Here is an 18,104-nt window from a genome sequence, read left to right on the forward strand (position 1 = left end):
TCAGTGAAGCTTGAACACTGAGCATAATAAAACTGCAGTTATTATTGATTCACAGCAGTACTGAATCAGTGGACCCTTGGATAATTTTTGTTTTATCTATTCTGACTCTTATTTTCTCATCTTTTAGAGGAGAAAACTGAAGTCCAAGAATTGTGACATTAGCTTCTTGAGAACAGGGACTGCTTTTGCTTCTTCTTATATATCCTATACTTAGCACAATGCCTAGTATATTGTAAATACTTAATATATGTTTACTGTTTGATTGACTAATTAGAAAAGTAATTGAAAAATAAAAGACTACAAGTCTCCTACAACCTAAAACAACATTTATTTTATTATAATTATTAACATATGATTTTCTTGCTTTCCAAACCTGGACTTACAGGTGAATTTTTTCTTTTAGAGAAATCCTGATTTAGTGTAAGAAAAGGATCTCACAGGATAATAAGATAAGGTTTGCAACATGAAACACAGAATCAACTGAATTGATGAAGTCATAGATACACTATGGATGCTAAAGAATGTTTTAAACAGCAATGATTTATGCTGAAACCCTAAGAATATTAAATAAACATCCACTACCCTGGAGCATCCTTTTTCAAGCACTCTTACTTATTAATTTTATAGTCCTTGCTATTACAGACCTGGAATTGAATCTTGTGAATAGAATATTCCTTAGATGGAAGTTGAATGACTTTTCATGTCTACATAATTCCCATCACTGTTGACGCCTTTTAGTATATACAATGGCATTATCAAGTATATATAATACACTACAATGTATCACTCAAATATCTCTGCTTCTATATTTTCTGAAAGAACCTTTGGCAGGATGGAGTCAAGACGGCAGAGTAGCAGGAAGAAGTACATTCAAAGATCTAGAAAACATACCAAATTGAATTCTAATTGAGGAATCCAAGAATAATCACAATAAATCATTTTTCCAGTCCAGGTTGGCTTAGGGAGAGAAAAAGAGATAGGTCTGTAGACTTTGGGAATTGTGTGTAGCCAGAAGAACGCAGCATATTGAGCATTCTAGCATTCAAGTACTGAAAGAGATTTGAGACAAGAAGTAAACCCAAAAGGATCCCTGAACTAGCTCAGAGTACAGAAATGAATGCTGTCTAGCAGGTTTGTTTCCAACCTAGTTCTAGGTAGGACTGAGGAATAGGTTTGGGGGGAGGTGGAAGTCTATATCTAGGGGAAGAAGAAAGAAGTGGCTCCTAACAGATCTTAGCTGTATAGTAAACAAGGAGTAAGTTTGGAAGCAAATGGAGCTGTGTGACTCTATAAACAAGAGAAGAGTCTTAGATCTAGACTCTAGACCAGGCTAAAGTCTACAACAGAATAAGCAGGAGTCTTATACCAAAGGGAGGTATGAACCTGTAGATCCTCCCATTAGGCAAATACAGGCTGGGTTCAGCAGTAGTCTACTGAAACAAGAACAAGGTAAAGGGGTCTTGTTCAGACCAAAACATGGATTAGGAACATGTAGCAGATTTCACCCTGAATCATATAAATTTGGGAGCACTGAGCTAAAAGGAATAAAACCTGAAATGTGAAAGAAGTAAAAGGAAGTAAGAGGACCAAAACTTAGGGTAGATATTCCCTGCTAAAAAGAGTACAGAGCCTGGTGCAAACATATCTGTAGTAAAAAAAAAAAATAGGTTTGAAAAATGAACAAACAAAAGAATCCCACCAGAGATATTATGGTGACAGAGAAGCCCAAAACACAAACCAAGAAGAGAAAGACATGTAGATATCTATGAGTAAAGTCTCAAAAAAAAATTATAGTTTGTATTCATGTCCAAACAGAATTCTTAGAAGAATTAACACAAGAGTTAGGAGAAGAGCTAAAAATGGCTTTAAGAACTAAATAAAAGTGGCAGAAGAACATATAGGAAAAGAAACTAGAGCTATGGAAGAAAGATACAAAAAGAGAAATAACAACTTGAAACAAAAAGAACAAAATCTAACCAAAGAAAATACCTCACTAATAATCAGAGTTGGCCAAATTAAAGATAGTGACTTCAAGAAATATTAAAATATGACCAAATAGAAATTGATGACTCCATGAAACCTCATTGGACGACTTGAAGCCATGAACAACAACAAAATAGCCTAGTCTTCATATTTCAAAAAATCATCAAAGAAATTTCTCCTTAGACCCAAAAGGCAAAATAGAAATTGAAAAAATCCACCAGTCACTTCCTAAAAGAAATTCAAAACTAAATATTCCCAGGAACATTATATACAAAATTCAGGTTAAAGAAAAAAAATGTAAACAAAGAGAATAAAGTACTAAAAAGCCACAGTCAAGGTCACACATAATTTTGCACTCACCAGAAAGAAGAGCTTCAAGTATATTTCAGAGGAAAATAATATAGGCTTACAACCAAGAGAAATTTACTTAGAAAAACTGAGTTTTAATATGCTGGGGATAAAAAGAGATTTATTGAAAGAGAGGATTTCTAAGCTTTCCTGATGAAAAGACTAGAACTGAATAGAAATCTGACATACAAATATAAAAGACAAGAGAAACTTAAAAGGTAATTTTAGCAAACACTCATAAGAGACTAAACAAGATCAAACTGTATTCTTATGTGTGGAGTGTGTGTATATTTTATATTATATATGTGTAAGTGACATATTTAACATATGTATAATATACATAAAATTAATATATATGAAAACCTCACAGAAATGAAGTATTCAAACAAAAGTTTATACAAGAAGGAAGAGGGAGTGGGAGATGGAGTAGGAATACTTGAAACTCATTCTCATCTAAATTTGTCAAAAGATGAAAGAATACATATACAACAAGCTGGATATAGGAACATATTTCATTCAATAAAGAAAAAGAAAGGAAAGAGGTTAAGGGAAAATAAAGAATAAAAAAGTAGGTAGATTAAGGGAGGGCAGTTAGGATAACGGATAGAGCACGGGGCCCAGAATCAAGAGGACTCATCTTCCGGAGTTCAAATCTGGCTTTAGACACTTACTATCTGTGTGACCCTGGGTAAGTCACTTAACTCTGTTTAGCTCAGTTTGTTTATATGTAAAATGAGCCAGAGAAGGAAATGGCAAATCTCTAGTATCTTTGCCAAGAAAACCCCATATGGTGTCAAGAAAAGTCAGACATGATTGAAAAACTGAACAAGAACAACATATGAAGGAGTGTTCATCAAGTGAAGAATGGAGGAATACATTCTAATACATATGAATGATTCAACAGTATTGTGTTGAAATGATGAAGAAGATGGTTTTAGAAAAATCTGGGAAGTGAACATAAAATTGCAATATTGTAAAAATAATCAACTTTGAAAGACATAGTAACTGTGATAAATACAATGCCCTAGGACTCATCAAAGTTCCAAAAGACTTATGATGGAAAATGCTATCCACTTTCAGATAAAGAACTGATGGACTCAAAGTTTTTTCTTTTTCTTTCTTTCTTTCTATTTTTTTTAAAAGGATGTGGCTAATAGAAAAATTTGTTTTGCATGACATAATGTAATGGATTTTGTATTTTTTATCTTCTCAATGGATGGGGGAATGCTGTGAGAAAAGTAAAACAATTTAGAATTTAGAATCAAGTAAGACAGAATAAAAAATTGGAGTGAATTAGCTGCTAATTAAATATCAAATGGGCAGTAGATTATGATTACTCTTTGACCCTTAGAATTAGTTCTACAGTTGTAGAATAGGACTTCTCCTATTGTTAGGAACTGTCTTGTTCCTAACAATGCTTTGAAACACTGAGAGATCCATATTTATTGGAAGGGGGCACTAAAATTATTTACAAGACTCCAATATAGATAGAGCTCTAAGCATAGGAGATTTTGAAAATTGGGTTGGTAGAGACAGGGAAAAAATGGTGGTAGAATCTGGAGAATCTTGAAGATGCAAGTCTAAGCAGCAGAGAGTCAGCTGAAAAACAAGGGATTTTAGTGAATTTATTCTGTGGTTTGTCTCCATGTCATTGGGCTGAGTGAGCTGAATGGACAGTGTAGTTCACATTCTATGCTTTAGTAACATAATAGATAATAAAACAGTGAGCAGTTTCAGTATGTCTAACTTTTGATGAAGGCTGTCCATCCTACTAGGTCAAGGAAGGTGATTTGGTGGGACCATTTGTAAATGTTACCCCTTTATAAGACCTGTGCAAGAACAAGACTGATAATCTCTCTAGAATATTTAATTTAAAGTTGACTAATGCTTACAATAATCACACTAGAGAAGTGGCAGCAATTTTAGGAATGGATGCTAGATACCTTTATTGTTTATATTAGTTGACTTGAATTCTTAAGTTAGGGCATCTAGTTAAGTTAGATTCTGCATGGATAGAGCACTAGCCCTGGAGATAGGAGAATCTGAGTTCAAATCCAGTCTAAGACACTGAACTCTTACTAATTATATGATCCTGGGCAAGTCATTTAACCCTCACTGCCTCACACACTCTCTCCAAAAAAAAAAAAAAAATGCTTATGTAAATGTCCATTTTCACTACTGTGATGTCATATGATTAATAATTTATGTCTTTTTTAGGAGGGAATTCAGAGAAGAAAAATTAATTGTCATTAACAGTGGATTTTATCAGTTTTTGGTTTAAGGAATCTGTGCCATGGTTGGGGAAAATGAATGTGCTTAAGATATAGTGAATGAAGGTCATGAAGGATACAGGAGGTAATAGGATCAGGGGTACTTGTATCTGAGTTTCAAATTTAAAACATTGTTCTGTTTGATTTTCTGGCAATAATTAGTGCCAAATATTAAAGAAAAGTCTGAGATGTTTCAAAGAAGCTAACAGAAATATTCAGACACTTAATAAATTTATATTTATAAATATCTAGACATATGATAATAATGAATTTTCATATATATATTTTAGTTTTTGGTTTTCAAAAGTTAAAGACAAAATTTGCACATCTTTCTTTAAAAAATAACTAAATTTTTGTAAATTAAACAGTTGTTTCTAAAAACAAATGAAATATCTATACAATAAAAATAAGATTTATAAAGATTAAAAAGTGGTATTTACAGAAGAATGTAGTACAACATTTAAAATATTAAATATTTATTATAACTATTAAAATAAATAATTATTTAATAATTCTATTAAATTTTCTGTATATTTAAAGTATTTGTCTCATAAGATCTGATATTAACATATAAAAAAACTTAAAAATAAGGATAATTACATTATCACAAATAGACAAAAATAATCTTTAAAATTATTTATTTGGAAATGTATAGCATTGTATAAAATATAAACATTGTACTTACCAGCCAAAGCAAGAATATATTCCTGAAATCTTGTTCCAATTCGATTTGTGGCAGTGCAATTATACCGTCCAAAGTCATTGTCAGATGTAGGTGCAATCTTAATGAGAGAGACAGACAGAGGGAGAGAGATAGAAAGACAGAGAAAGAGTCAGAAACAGATAGGGAAAGAGGGATAGAGAGAAAGGGAGAGAGACAGAGACAGAGACAGTAAGAGAGGGAGGGAGAGGAGAAGGAAAGGTAGAAGGAGGGAAGAAGAGGGGAGAGGGGGAAAGAGAGGAAAAGGGGGAGAGAGAGAAGGAGGAGATGGAAAGGGAGAGGGAGGGGGAAAAGGAAATAGGAAGAGGGGGGTAGAGAGGGAAAAGGAGAAGAGCAGAAGGGAAGAAGACGAAAGGTCAAAGAGGGGTGAGGAAGAAGATAGGAGAGGGGAAAAGGGGAAGAGGGGAAAAAGGGAAGAAGAGGAAGAGGGGAAAGAAGAAGAAGAGAGAGAGAGAAAGAGGAAGAAAAAGAGAGAGAGAGAGAAAGAAAGAGAGAGATTTTGAAAGCATGTTCTATCCATATCTAATTCAGGATAAGTAATATTTTAAAGTCAATCAGCAGTTCTTCCTTGTATTCATCCATAAGCTTGGTGGGAATAACTAATAACAGAATATTTAGAATAAAATTTTATTTTATTAGAAATTTTTTTTTCTAAGAAGGATGATCCACATTAATATGAAGAAATTCCTGGGAAGGAAACTGCTTGGAAACATTTAAAGACAAGTCATTTAACTCCAACTGCCTGGGAAAAAAAAAAACAAAAAACAAAAAAAACAAAAAAAATATTTTTAAAACCTTCCACAAGTGAGAGTGTTTGGATTTTAGAGAAGAGGGAGACATTGCTTCCTGTCTAGTGGCAAAATGGAATTTGGCCAACCTAAAAAGCAGTCTCTCCTTCATAGACTGAAACAACAACTCACTCCCTCTTACTCTCATTTTATCTCTTTTTTTTCCTCTCCCTCTTTCTTCTTCTGTCTCTCTTATTTCCTTTCCCCTTTGGGGAGAGAAACTGAAGCAGTTATGTGGATTATGCATTTGTGGATTTGGAGTTTATGGATTGGGAAGGAGGAGACAGTCTGCTCTTAAGTAGTTTCTTTCCTCAGGGAGCAGTTAAGGGTGATTTGTAGTTTAAGAACAAGATGAGTTGCATTTGTCCAGAAGCCCTAAGGGAAGAATTTCTGGACTTCAGGTTGCTGGCCACCTCTGCTTTTTTTTTTTCTGAGCACAGGTTGGATACTAGAAATATGATAATGGATTTCTCTAGCTTAAAAAAATAATAGCAGATGTAGCGCTGAGTCATTTCCTCCAAAAGCACATGGAAGAAGCAGACATGTTAAGACAAGCTTAGATGTTTCCAAGATTTTAATTATTGCAAAAAGGTTCCTTGGAAAGAAAATCCAGTGCATATATTTGGACAAGGAAATGGAACTGCTTGCTCAGTAGCTCTAATAATATTTAGTTTCCAGGGGAATTCTAAACCACAGGGAAACATTATGTATGTGTCAGAGATTATGTGTAGCCCTGTGGAAAAGGTAAAATTTACCAGTATGTCAGTCTTATTCTGGAATCAATCTCAAATTTCAGGTCCCTTCTGAAAGAAGTAGATGCACCATTAAAAAAAAAAAGGAAAGATTTGTTAACTATGTGTCAGACATCGGATAAGTGCTGGGGATGCAAAGAAAGGCAAAAACAAAACAAACCAGTCTTTGCCCTCAAGAAGATTGTATCCTAATGGAAAAATAGCATGTAAACAGCTAGATACAAGACTTATCTATGGAATGATAGCTAGTGGGGATGGTAGGATCAAATGAAGGTTTGTTAAGTATGGAGGATACATGGGAATAGGAAACAGGGAAAGAGCAAGTAGAAAGGAATAAATGAAGATATGAGATAAAGTGGGTATAATAATGGGGTCAGTCTAGTGGAGAAGTCAGGAGGGGCTGGGCCCTTTATTAAAAGTACCATATCTGGCATTAACTCTAGCATTTCTTAGCACTTTGAGGATCTGTAGTACCCCAGGGTTGTTGTGAGGATCAAATAAGATAATAATTGTGAAAGTCCTTGATACATGCTTGGCACACAGTATGTGCTATATATATGTTAGCCGTTATTATTGTGTTAGCTTTTAGCCGTAACGGAGCTGAGGATACTTTCTTCCCCCATTATTTGGATATAATATAGCTTAATATAGAATACATTGTATATTATACATTACAATGTATTATATGTAATATATGTAAATATAATTAATATATAGTATTACAACATTGCTTACTATAGTATTTTAGATATCAACTAGATTCTTAAGTATATTAGAAAATTTCCTAGAGTAATTATAGGTAAAGGCAATGAGCCATAGAGAGAAAATTTACCTTTTTGGAATAAGGCCCTATAAGAAACTGGGAATTGGTGGATGATTTTATAGGAAATCAGGTTAAATAAAAGCTTTTCTTCAATTTCAGTGATAATAATGACATTCTCTAGGCCTGATCTATAGAATTATATACCCCAGCTCCTTAAGTAAGGTAGTGAACCTGCCCAGGTAAACTGCTTTTACTATAATTGTCTACAAATTCTCCAGGTTGTAAATCTATGCAAACCTTCTCTCATCTCTTGCCTGGAGATGGAGACAAACAATCCCAGAGTTGAGGCTTTAAGAGAATCAAAAGCAAGAAGTTTCTTCTGATTCTTGACCAATGGCCATTTCCTTAGCTGAAAGATCTCTGTGCTCTCCAGCTAAAAATAACAGGGGCATGAGGTGAAAGCATGGAGAAGAGAAAAGGAATTTAAATATTATTAATATACATGTCAGGCACTGTGCTACACAGCTTTTTGCAAATATTATCTCATTTGATTCTCATAATGTTGTGCCACAATTTCCTTTTACTGTCCTGCCTTAGTTTCCCTAATTGTTTTACCTCAAGGAAACTTGAATTGTTCTGCCTCAATCCCCCTTCCTAATCATTAGGACTGATATAATTTAGGGCTGGCTACCCTAGCATCATAAACTGTAAATGTTTAATTCCAGATAAGGGAGAGTTCAGATATCCTGGATCCTAAGCCCTCCCAAATTATCAGAATTTATGGTTCTACCCCCAACCTGTCAGAACTGAATTGATGGTCCCTGCCTGGACATTCCCAAGCTTACCAATGCTCGGACTCCACCCCTTGCTTTTGTCTCCCCTGATCTTGGAGCCACATATAAAAATCATTAGAATCTCACATTTGCTGCTGGATTCTTTGAGACAAAAGTCCAATTCAGCCATGGAGGCAGAATGGATTCTGTTCTGCCTCCAGACTATCTCTCCCTCTCAGAAACCCAAATAAAATATTAAAAAACTCTCTAATCTCTATCTTGCCTCAGTTTCTCCAGCATTACAATAAGAACTCTGGGAGATAATTGATATTTATTATATCCATTTCACATTTGAGAAAATGGAGAAAACAAATTATTTGCTCAAATCACATAGCTAGTGTCTGAGACTTTATTTGAATTCACTTCTTCCTGATTCCTGACCCAGTGTTCTACACACTGCATCATTAGTTGCCTCTTATCTGTATAAGTTTAAACACATATATGTATATATCCACATATGCACATATATCCATATGTAGTTCCCTCTCATATGTATATATGTAAATGCTTATATGTACACAAGTGTGTGTACACATTTATATGTGTGTGTATATATGTATGTATGTACATGAATCTTGGAGTATAGGTAGGGAATTGAACCATATATTGCATTAGTAGATACCTATATGAGATCATGAATAAACAGGGCAGCTGAAGCTTATCTATCTTACTAAAATAAATGCTTGTGACATTATTTGTTGTCCTCAATTATATAGAAAAAAAATCATAAAGTATTTTACAACATAAAGAATATACCAGTAAGCCTTTGAGGATATAACTGATCTATGGAATATAACTTAATGTGTTATGTGATAGTTATTTTTTAATTTTTACTCTATATTTACTACCTTTATAAGAGACTTGATAAAAATTTAGGAAGGATTCAACAAGATTTTAATTAACCTTACTTTTTTATGGTATTACCTCTAAACCACAGGGTTGGGAAGAAAAACTATTTCATTTTAAAAACTCCCCCTGTAAAATTTCTTAGTATACCATAAACAGGAATCATTGGCATGTTTAGCAGTCCTTAAAATCTCTGGCACAGAGGAAAGAGTACTAACCTTGTTCCTCAATTCAAACCCTGACTTTGCCTTTTAAGACCTATGTGACCTCGGGCAAATTCTTTCTGGGTCTCAGTTGGACAAGACAGTTTGTGAGGGCTCTTACAGTTCAAAATTTATGATCTTAATAAATGCTTATTGATTGATTTTATAACTCTCTTGATATTTAAGACCAGTTTTTAAAATTGAATTTGAGCTTAATTTCTATGATTTTATTGCTACTCTAGATAAAGAAGGGGTTAAAATTATTTGAAATACATTCAAAATTAATTTGAAATGCATAATTAACCTTATAGGCTGTTATGCCTTAGTGCTCAAATTTTAGTCTTAAAACACACAATTTTGAAGGATCATTTCAAGGGAAATAATTGCCAGTAGAAATGGGTTTAATTTCAATTTCCATAGCTATCATTAAGAAAGTGTGTTTGCATCAGATTACTGTTAACTTCAACTCTAATTTAAAGAAAAAGCAAAAATATGTGACTAATAAAGAGATAATATTAACTAAAAGGTCAGTTTCAAAGTTTATGTTAATTTTAAAAAGAAAAAAGAATATGTTAATTATATTTGAGATAGCTATTAATTAGCAGATCATCAAATTGTGGGCTTCAAATGGCTAACATTTGTTGTAAATGACACAAAAATTGTTCAAGTATGTTGAAATTTTTGTATGTTCAATTCTAAAAATAACAAAGTAGGAAAGTGTTTAATAAAATTTTTCAAGGTTCTTATGATGACAGAATGCTAAAATAAATAACTTATTTTAAAAGTAAGGAAATGCAGTGACAAATTAATGAAAAGAAAAGTTATCTTTTATATAATACTTTGAGTTTGAGAAGTACTTATAGATCTTATCTCATTTAATCTCTTTATATGTTATCTCAAAAACTCTGTGAGTAAGTTACAATGAATATTTCTACTTATGGAGGAGAAAGGCTTAGAAAGGTTCATTAACTTGTGTGGAATCACATAGAGTTCAGTAAGTGTCTGAGGCAACATTTGAACTCAGGTCTTCCAGTCTCTAAATCTAGCACTTATATTCTGGGCCACCTAACTGTCTATTAATTATTATAGTTAATCAATCATTAGTATTTCCAAACCCCTGAGGCTGGCAGAATGATTTCTTATGTAAGGCTTGGCCCCTTTCATATGTGAACAGCTTGGTTGCTAAGAGGGGTAGAAAAGGAACATTTGTGTAAGGAGAACTGATAAAAATCAACTCAGAAACAGTCTTTCAGAGAAAATTTCGAGGAAAGACAAAGATTATTCTGAGAACCAGATTGAGAACCATTCTTCAGATATCTGAGAGCCCTTTTTTGAAAGCAGAACAATAACTAAAGTAATGACGGTTGTAGAACACTGTGGTCCATCAGCTCATTTACATTTGACTGTTTTGAGTTTTAAAGTATGTTAATGATAAATTATGAACCCAATAATTGTGAATTATGAAAAGATTATATAGGGACTGTTGTACTTTATAGAAAGGTAGCTTTCTTTCTTTTGTCTCTCATGTATTTCTGCTGGATTTCTATAAATGTGCCACACATTGGTGAAAGAGGAGCACTCAAGTTTTTGAGTGATGTGGTACTTTAATTATTCCTACTTTTTAATGATTATTATTATTATTGTGTTTATCAAATATTTTGTGTTTAATAACAGTCACTATGACAAAGTAAATGGAAAGAATACAAGTACTAATTATTTGAACATATTTTACTTATAATTACTTGTACTTTTAATTTTTTGAAAGTACAAGTATCAAGAAATAAATGCTTTACAAATATATCATAGAGGTCATTCTCATTTATTATATGGTTGTTAGGTATCATGATACAACTTTATAACATAGTTTATTATTACACAGATTTATTTATTATCTACCCAGAAATCATCTACTCTAGACCAATGGTTCTCAAAATGTGGCCCAGAAAACCCTAGAGATCTCTGAAAGCTTTTCAGAGAATTTACAAATTCAAAATTAGTTTTTAATTTCTAATATGACAAATATCTATAAATATAACTCATAAAAACAAAAACTCTTTGGACAGATCCTCAATAATTTTTGATAGTATAAAGGTATACAGAGAACAAAAATCCGATAACTACTGCTGTCCTTCTTAAATTTTTCCCATTCATGACCCTTTTTTACTTTAGAAATTTTTATGTGACCCCAGGTATATAGGTATATAAAGTAATTTTAGAAATCAAACATTTACTGATAATAAATCATAACCTCCTGACCCCTATATTCAGTTATGAAACCCCCATATGGAGTTGTCCATTATAGTTTAAGAAACTGGGTTATAGAAGATTAGCTTAATAGAGATTTAGATGAAAAGGCTGATAACAATTTAATAGTTTAGAGAGATGTTTATAAAGCCAATGTTAGTAAATATCAATTTTGTAGAAAAATTTCAAAATAGATATGCTATTCAAGAATTATATTAACAATATTGATTGCTATAATTTATCTAATAGTAGGGATATCTCCATTTGAAACCTCTTCTTATTTAATATCCAATTGGGCAAACTGTATTCAAGATTTGTAAACTGTTTGCAAAACTGACATGAAATATCAATCATAGTTGGCAAAATTTAGACAGAATTTGGAATATTAAGAAGGTAGAACAATATAATTATTGAAAGAATTGATCTATTTTTCTTCAATATTTCTTCTGAGTTCCAAGCACACTTCTGTAATCACCTATAAGTCATTTCTACCTGTATATATTACTGGCATTTCAAAATCAACAGGTCTATGACCAAATTAATTATATTTTTGAATTTAATTTTAATTTGAAGGTTACTTCTTGACAAAAGAGACTTGTTATATTTTTGTCTATGTATATCCATTTCCAAGTTTGAGAACTTGAGATTATCTTTGATTCTTCTCTTTCCCTCCCTTCTGACTTCCAAATTATAAAATTCTGTCAATGTTACTTCAACAGTCTTCTTAAATATCTCTCATTTCTATTCCATCCCAACCCTACTTATGAATGAAGCAATTATTAATTTTCCACTGACTGAACTACTGGAATAACTTCCTAACAGGTTCTGTCACTACTTTTCCTTTTTCATTAAAATAACAAAAGACACACAGACACATAGCTCCCCAAATGGAAGAATTTTACATATATTAAAGTAGGAGATGATATTATTTCTTAATTTCCATGCTAAAATGGAAAAAGTCTATCTAAAGTGGCAAATAGTATTCTATTCACATTTGTTTTTTAATGCAACAAGTTTACTTAATTCTAAGCTACTTTTAAAGAACTTTTCATTTGTTACAGAACATGGCCTAGGCCCATTTTACTTCACGATGAAATCAAGAACACTAAATAAGATGTTGAAAGTCTTCTTTTAGAAACTGGCTCTTTTATTGATTGATTCATTTTAGCACATTAATAAAGTAGAACAACAGGAGGAAGAGCCAAGATGTTGGAGTAAAGGCAGGAACTGGTGCAGCTACTTCCCCAAACCACTCCAAATTCCTTTAAATAATGACTCAAAACAATTTTTAGATCATCAGAACACCCAAAAAGACATAGCGAAACATTTTCTAGGAGATGACAATTTAGCAAGTCAGCAGAAAAGGGCTGTGGAACCAGGACGCAGTCCCAGTGCAGGAAGCGCCAGTGGTCCGGTCCCAGCCTGACCAGGCCAGTACAGTAGGATCAGTTCTGGGATCTCTGAATCAATCTCAGCACTGATGGTTTCCAGATCTCTCAGCCCAGAGATGCTAAAGACAATTTGGAAGGTCATCAGAAAAGGTCTGTGGAACCAGAGTGAGAGCCTACCGGGCAATCCCAGCACTGGATATGGGAGCACAGCCCTGGCCCAGGTGTTGGCAAAGCAGGATTGTTGCTTTAGCATGCACAGTGGGGCAGGGGCACTCCTAACAGTTCCAGGGCAGAAATGAGGGCTTGTGGTTAGGTACTTAGAAGCTGAAAACAGCTTGGGACATTGAGTCTGGAAACAGAACCCTACTTTATCAAGCTGAGTAATAGGCTAAGAAAATGAGCAGACAAAAATTTCTGACCATAGAAAATTACTGTGATGACAAAGAAGATCAAAACACATATTCAATTATTGTTCTATAAGAAACGATCAGCAGGATGATTTCAGAAAGGCCTGGAGAGTGTTACATAAAATGATGCTAAGTGAAATGAGCAGAACCAGGAGATCATTATATACAGCAACAACAAGATTATACTATGATCAATTTTGACAATCATGGCTCTTTTCAACAATGAGATGATTCAGACCAGTTCCAATGATCTTGTGATGAAGAAAGCCATCTACACCCAGAGAGAGGGCTGTGGGAACTGAATGTGGATCAATAGCATTTTCCCTCTTGGTTGTGTGCTTGCCTTTTTTTTTCCTAATTTTTTCCTTTTTGATTAATTTTTCTTATGCAAGTGTAATCATTGAATAAAGATGTATACATATATTTTTAACATGTTTAACATATATTGGATTATGTCATCTAGGGGAAGGAGTGGGGGGGAAGAGAGGGAGAAATATGGAACACAAGGTTTTGGAAGTATCAATTTTGGAAGGATAATTGAAAAATTATCCATGCATATGTTTTGAAAATAAAAATCTAAAAAAAAAGATATTAGTGAAAGGGGCAACTAGGTGGCACAGTGGATCAGCCCTTAAGTCAGGAGGACCCGAGTTCAATCTGGCCTCAGACACTTAATACTTCCTAGCTGTGTGACCCTGGGCAAGTCATTTAACCCCACTTGCCTCAGCATAAAAAAAAAAAAAGTTGTAATAAAAAACAAACATATTCAGAAGAAGATAACAAAGTCAAAGCTTCTACATCCAGAGTTTCCAAGGAAAATTAGAATTGAGTTCAGGCCATGGAAGAGCTCAAAATGGATTTTTGAAAATTAAGTAATAGAGGAATAATTAGGAAAAGAATAGAGAATGGTACAAAAAGAAATAAAAAAAACTAACAAGGAGAGGAATACCTTAAAAAGCAAAATTGACCAAATGGGAAAGAAGGTATAAAAGCTCACTGAGAGGAAAATGATTCCTTGAAAATTAGAATTGAATTAGAGGCTAATGACTCTCTATGAGAAATTAAGATACAATAAAGCATTACCAAAAAAAAGAAGAATAAAGAAAGAAAGAAGAAAAAGAAAGAAAGAAGAAAGAAAGAAGAAAAAGAAAGAAGAAAAGGAAAGAAGAAAAGTAAAGAAGAAAAGGAAAGAAGAAAAGGAAAGAAGAAAAGGAAAGAAGAAAAGGAAAGAAGAAAAAGACAATGTGAACCACTGATGTGGAAAACAAATCCAGGAGAGAGAGTTTAAAAATTAATGGAATACCTGAAAGTCATGATCAAAAAAAAAAAAAAAAAAAAAAAAAAAAAAAAAAAAGAACCGGGACATCATCTGTCAAGAACTTATCAAAAAATGCCCTGATATTCTAGAACCAGAGGGTAAAATAAAAGAAAGAACAAAAAAGATCCCAAAATAAAAACTCCCAGGAATATTATAGTCAAATTTCAGAACTCCCAGGTCAAGGAGAAAATATTGCAAGCATCCAGAAACAAACAGTTCAAGTATGGTGGACTCACAGTCAGGCTAACACAAGATTTACATTTAAGGATCAGAAGATGTGGAATATGATATTCCAAAGAGTAAAGGAGCTACTTTATAACCAAGAATCACCTACTCCGCAAAGCTGAGTATAATCCTTCAGAGGAAAAGGTCAATGAAATAGAGGATTTTTAAGCATTCATCATAAAAACACCAAAGCTGAATGGAAAATATGATTTTCAAATACAGGATTCAGGAGAAGCATGAAGAGGTAATCAAGAAAGTGATAACATAAAGGACTTAATAAGGTTTATCTGTTTACATTCCTATATGGAAGGATGATACTTAAAATTCATTAGAAGTTTCTGATTATTATGGTAGTTAGAAGGAATATATATAGACAAGAGGGCACAGGTGTGAGTTGAATATGGGGGGACAATATTTTTTAAAAAAGATGAAAGTAAGGGGTGAGAGAGGAATATACTGGGAGAAAGGGAGAAATGGAATGGTATAAATTATCTGCCATAAAAAAAGAGGCAAGAAAAAGTTTGTTTAGTGGAGGAGAAGAAGGGGAACAGTGGGGGAGTGAATGAACCTTACTCTCATCAGAATTGGCTCAAAGAGGAAATAACATACACATTCAATATGGATATAGAAATATCCAGGAAAATAGGAGGGGAATAAGTGGGGAAAGGGGGAGTATGAGAAAAGAGAAGATATATTGGGGGAGGGAGTAGCAAAACACTTTTGAGAAGGAACAGGGTGAATGGAGAGAGAGAGAGAATAAATGGGGGGAAAGAAGGTGGAATAATAAACTTATTTTAATGAAGTATGTCTCCAGCTCAAACCTTCTCTTAGATAAATATTTCTAATTTCTTCATCTACAAAACGAATACACTGCATCTTACACTGTTATTTATATTATTAGTTTATATTAGGTACTTATATAAAGTACAAAACACTATATAACACATATAAGCATATTATTATTATAATGATATTATAGCCAAAAATTGATTTTTGTTGTTTGAGTATATTTTAAAGCAATGAATTAGAAAATGTAGGTATATATACATACATAGAAGATGGGAGAGAAGAAAGAAGAAAAAACATGATATAGTCAATAAAGAAAGTCATAAAGAACTGGATTAAAGACCTGACATGACATTAATAGTTGGATGATCTGGGCAAATAGTCAATCTAAGTTTTACTCATCTGTAAAATTGGGGGGAGGTTGGATTCAATCACCTCCAAGATTTTATCTCTCTATGATTCTATGATTCCTCAGTGTCCCAGAAAACTCTCTAAGTTAAAAGCAAAATTATTTGCAATTGAAACAGTTTGCTTAATCTAGAGAGGGTGAGAAGATCTTCCACCATTTCAATTATGTGTATATACACATATATATTTATACACATGTATGCACTCACACATTTGTATTATTACATATATCTATGCACACATACATTATGCTATTTATTAATTTGTCAATAATATGGACAAATCAAGAAATGCTTAATACAGTATGTCTTTATCATGACATCTTAAATGACACCAGAAAAAACTTAAGGAGGAAGTAACATAAAGAAAGGAGACAAAGGAAGGATCTAGACATGGTAGAATGCATTAAACTCCATCCATCAAATTCTGTTATAATTATTTATTCTCTCCTCTTCCCCTCCTTTTATAAGAAGAAAAAACAAAAGATAAAGAGTGAAATCAACATTCAGCATTTGCTATTATAAAATACTGTTTGAAACAATACAATTTCCTCTCTTACTATATTAATTTTTAAAAGCCTTCCCTTTCTTGGCCTAGATAGAAGAAAAGCTTATGCTATACCTACTCTCCCCACCAACACCAATATATTTGAATAATCTTTTCCCATATTTTGCCCTAATTGCAATGAATAATAAAAACTATGCTTCCTCCCTATATTTTTCAGCTTCATTTAAAAAAAAATACTCAATCCTACAACTTCTCTTTGTTCCCTAAGTGACACTTAAAGATAAGGGACTCTGAAGGGACAATAACAGCTTCATTCCTTTCAGAAATTAAGAACCTGAACATTATTTTAAAATGTATTTTGTCTTCTGAACTTGCCTATCAAAGGCTCTTTTGGCTCCATTTTTAAAAAATAGAAATTGTTCTGTTAAAATTTCTTTTCCCCACTCCAGGCTTCCATTATAAGATCAATTATTCTCTTGAACAAGTTATTTCTTTTTTGCTTTTTGGAACATCATAATCTAATCTTTTCTTTCTTATATAAAATCACTAATACATAATTCTAACTCAGTTTTGACTAGTGGTCTTTGTTACCTAGTTTTGTTTCTTGTTCTTCACTTATAATAGAAATTTGGCTATCACATTGATTCTCTTTCTAGTAAAGACCCATGAACTCTATTTTCCACTTTGCCCAGTTGCCCAGTGGTGTCAATATATCTTTGGCAATTAAAATTTCTATACACCTGGCATTTATTTTTATTCCCCCCACACACAATCTTTTGAGAGTTTAGTAATTCTTAGATTATATCTCTGAACTCTGTTTTCTGGGTCATTTTTTTTTTTTTTGACAAGAGATATCTCATTCTTCCAATTAAAAATCACTTTGTTTTTGTACTGTTTTGTTTTGTCATTGCATTTTTTTTTTCGAGTTTTATTTCCTCTGATGTTTTGAAGATAGCTTGCTGGTACTGGATTGAGCTCTGGGCTTGGAGTATGACAACCTTAATTCAAATGCTGCCTCACAAACTTATTAGCTAGGTGAGACTGGTCAAATTATTTAGTTTCTTTAAAACAGCCTATTTTTCTGTCAGAATATAATAAGAGCATCTACTTTACAGGGTTATTGCAGCAATCAACTGAAATAATAGACATAAAGCATCTTGCAAACCTTCAAAGCATTCTCTAATAGTACCAGCCATTCACTATGATTTTTAAGAATTTCTTATGCTTGGGGCAGCTAGATGGTGTAGTGGATAGAATGCTGGCCCTGAAGTCAGGAGAACCCGAGTTCAAATCCAGCTCAGACACTTAATA

The 18,104-nt window shown here is 33.1% G+C and overlaps 1 protein-coding gene across 1 annotated transcript in view; it reads right to left on the reverse strand.

The window, feature by feature from the left end:
* Positions 1–18,104, reverse strand: part of NCAM2 (neural cell adhesion molecule 2) — a 263,078-nt gene that overhangs the window by 92,735 nt on the left and 152,239 nt on the right. The window contains exon 11 of the mRNA XM_031959261.1: positions 5,287–5,383. Coding sequence (XP_031815121.1) covers positions 5,287–5,383 — 97 coding nt within the window. The remainder of the gene's footprint in view (positions 1–5,286; positions 5,384–18,104) is intronic.

The sequence above is a fragment of the Sarcophilus harrisii genome, chromosome 3 (genome assembly GCF_902635505.1).
Source record: "Sarcophilus harrisii chromosome 3, mSarHar1.11, whole genome shotgun sequence".
NCBI lineage: Eukaryota > Metazoa > Chordata > Mammalia > Dasyuromorphia > Dasyuridae > Sarcophilus > Sarcophilus harrisii.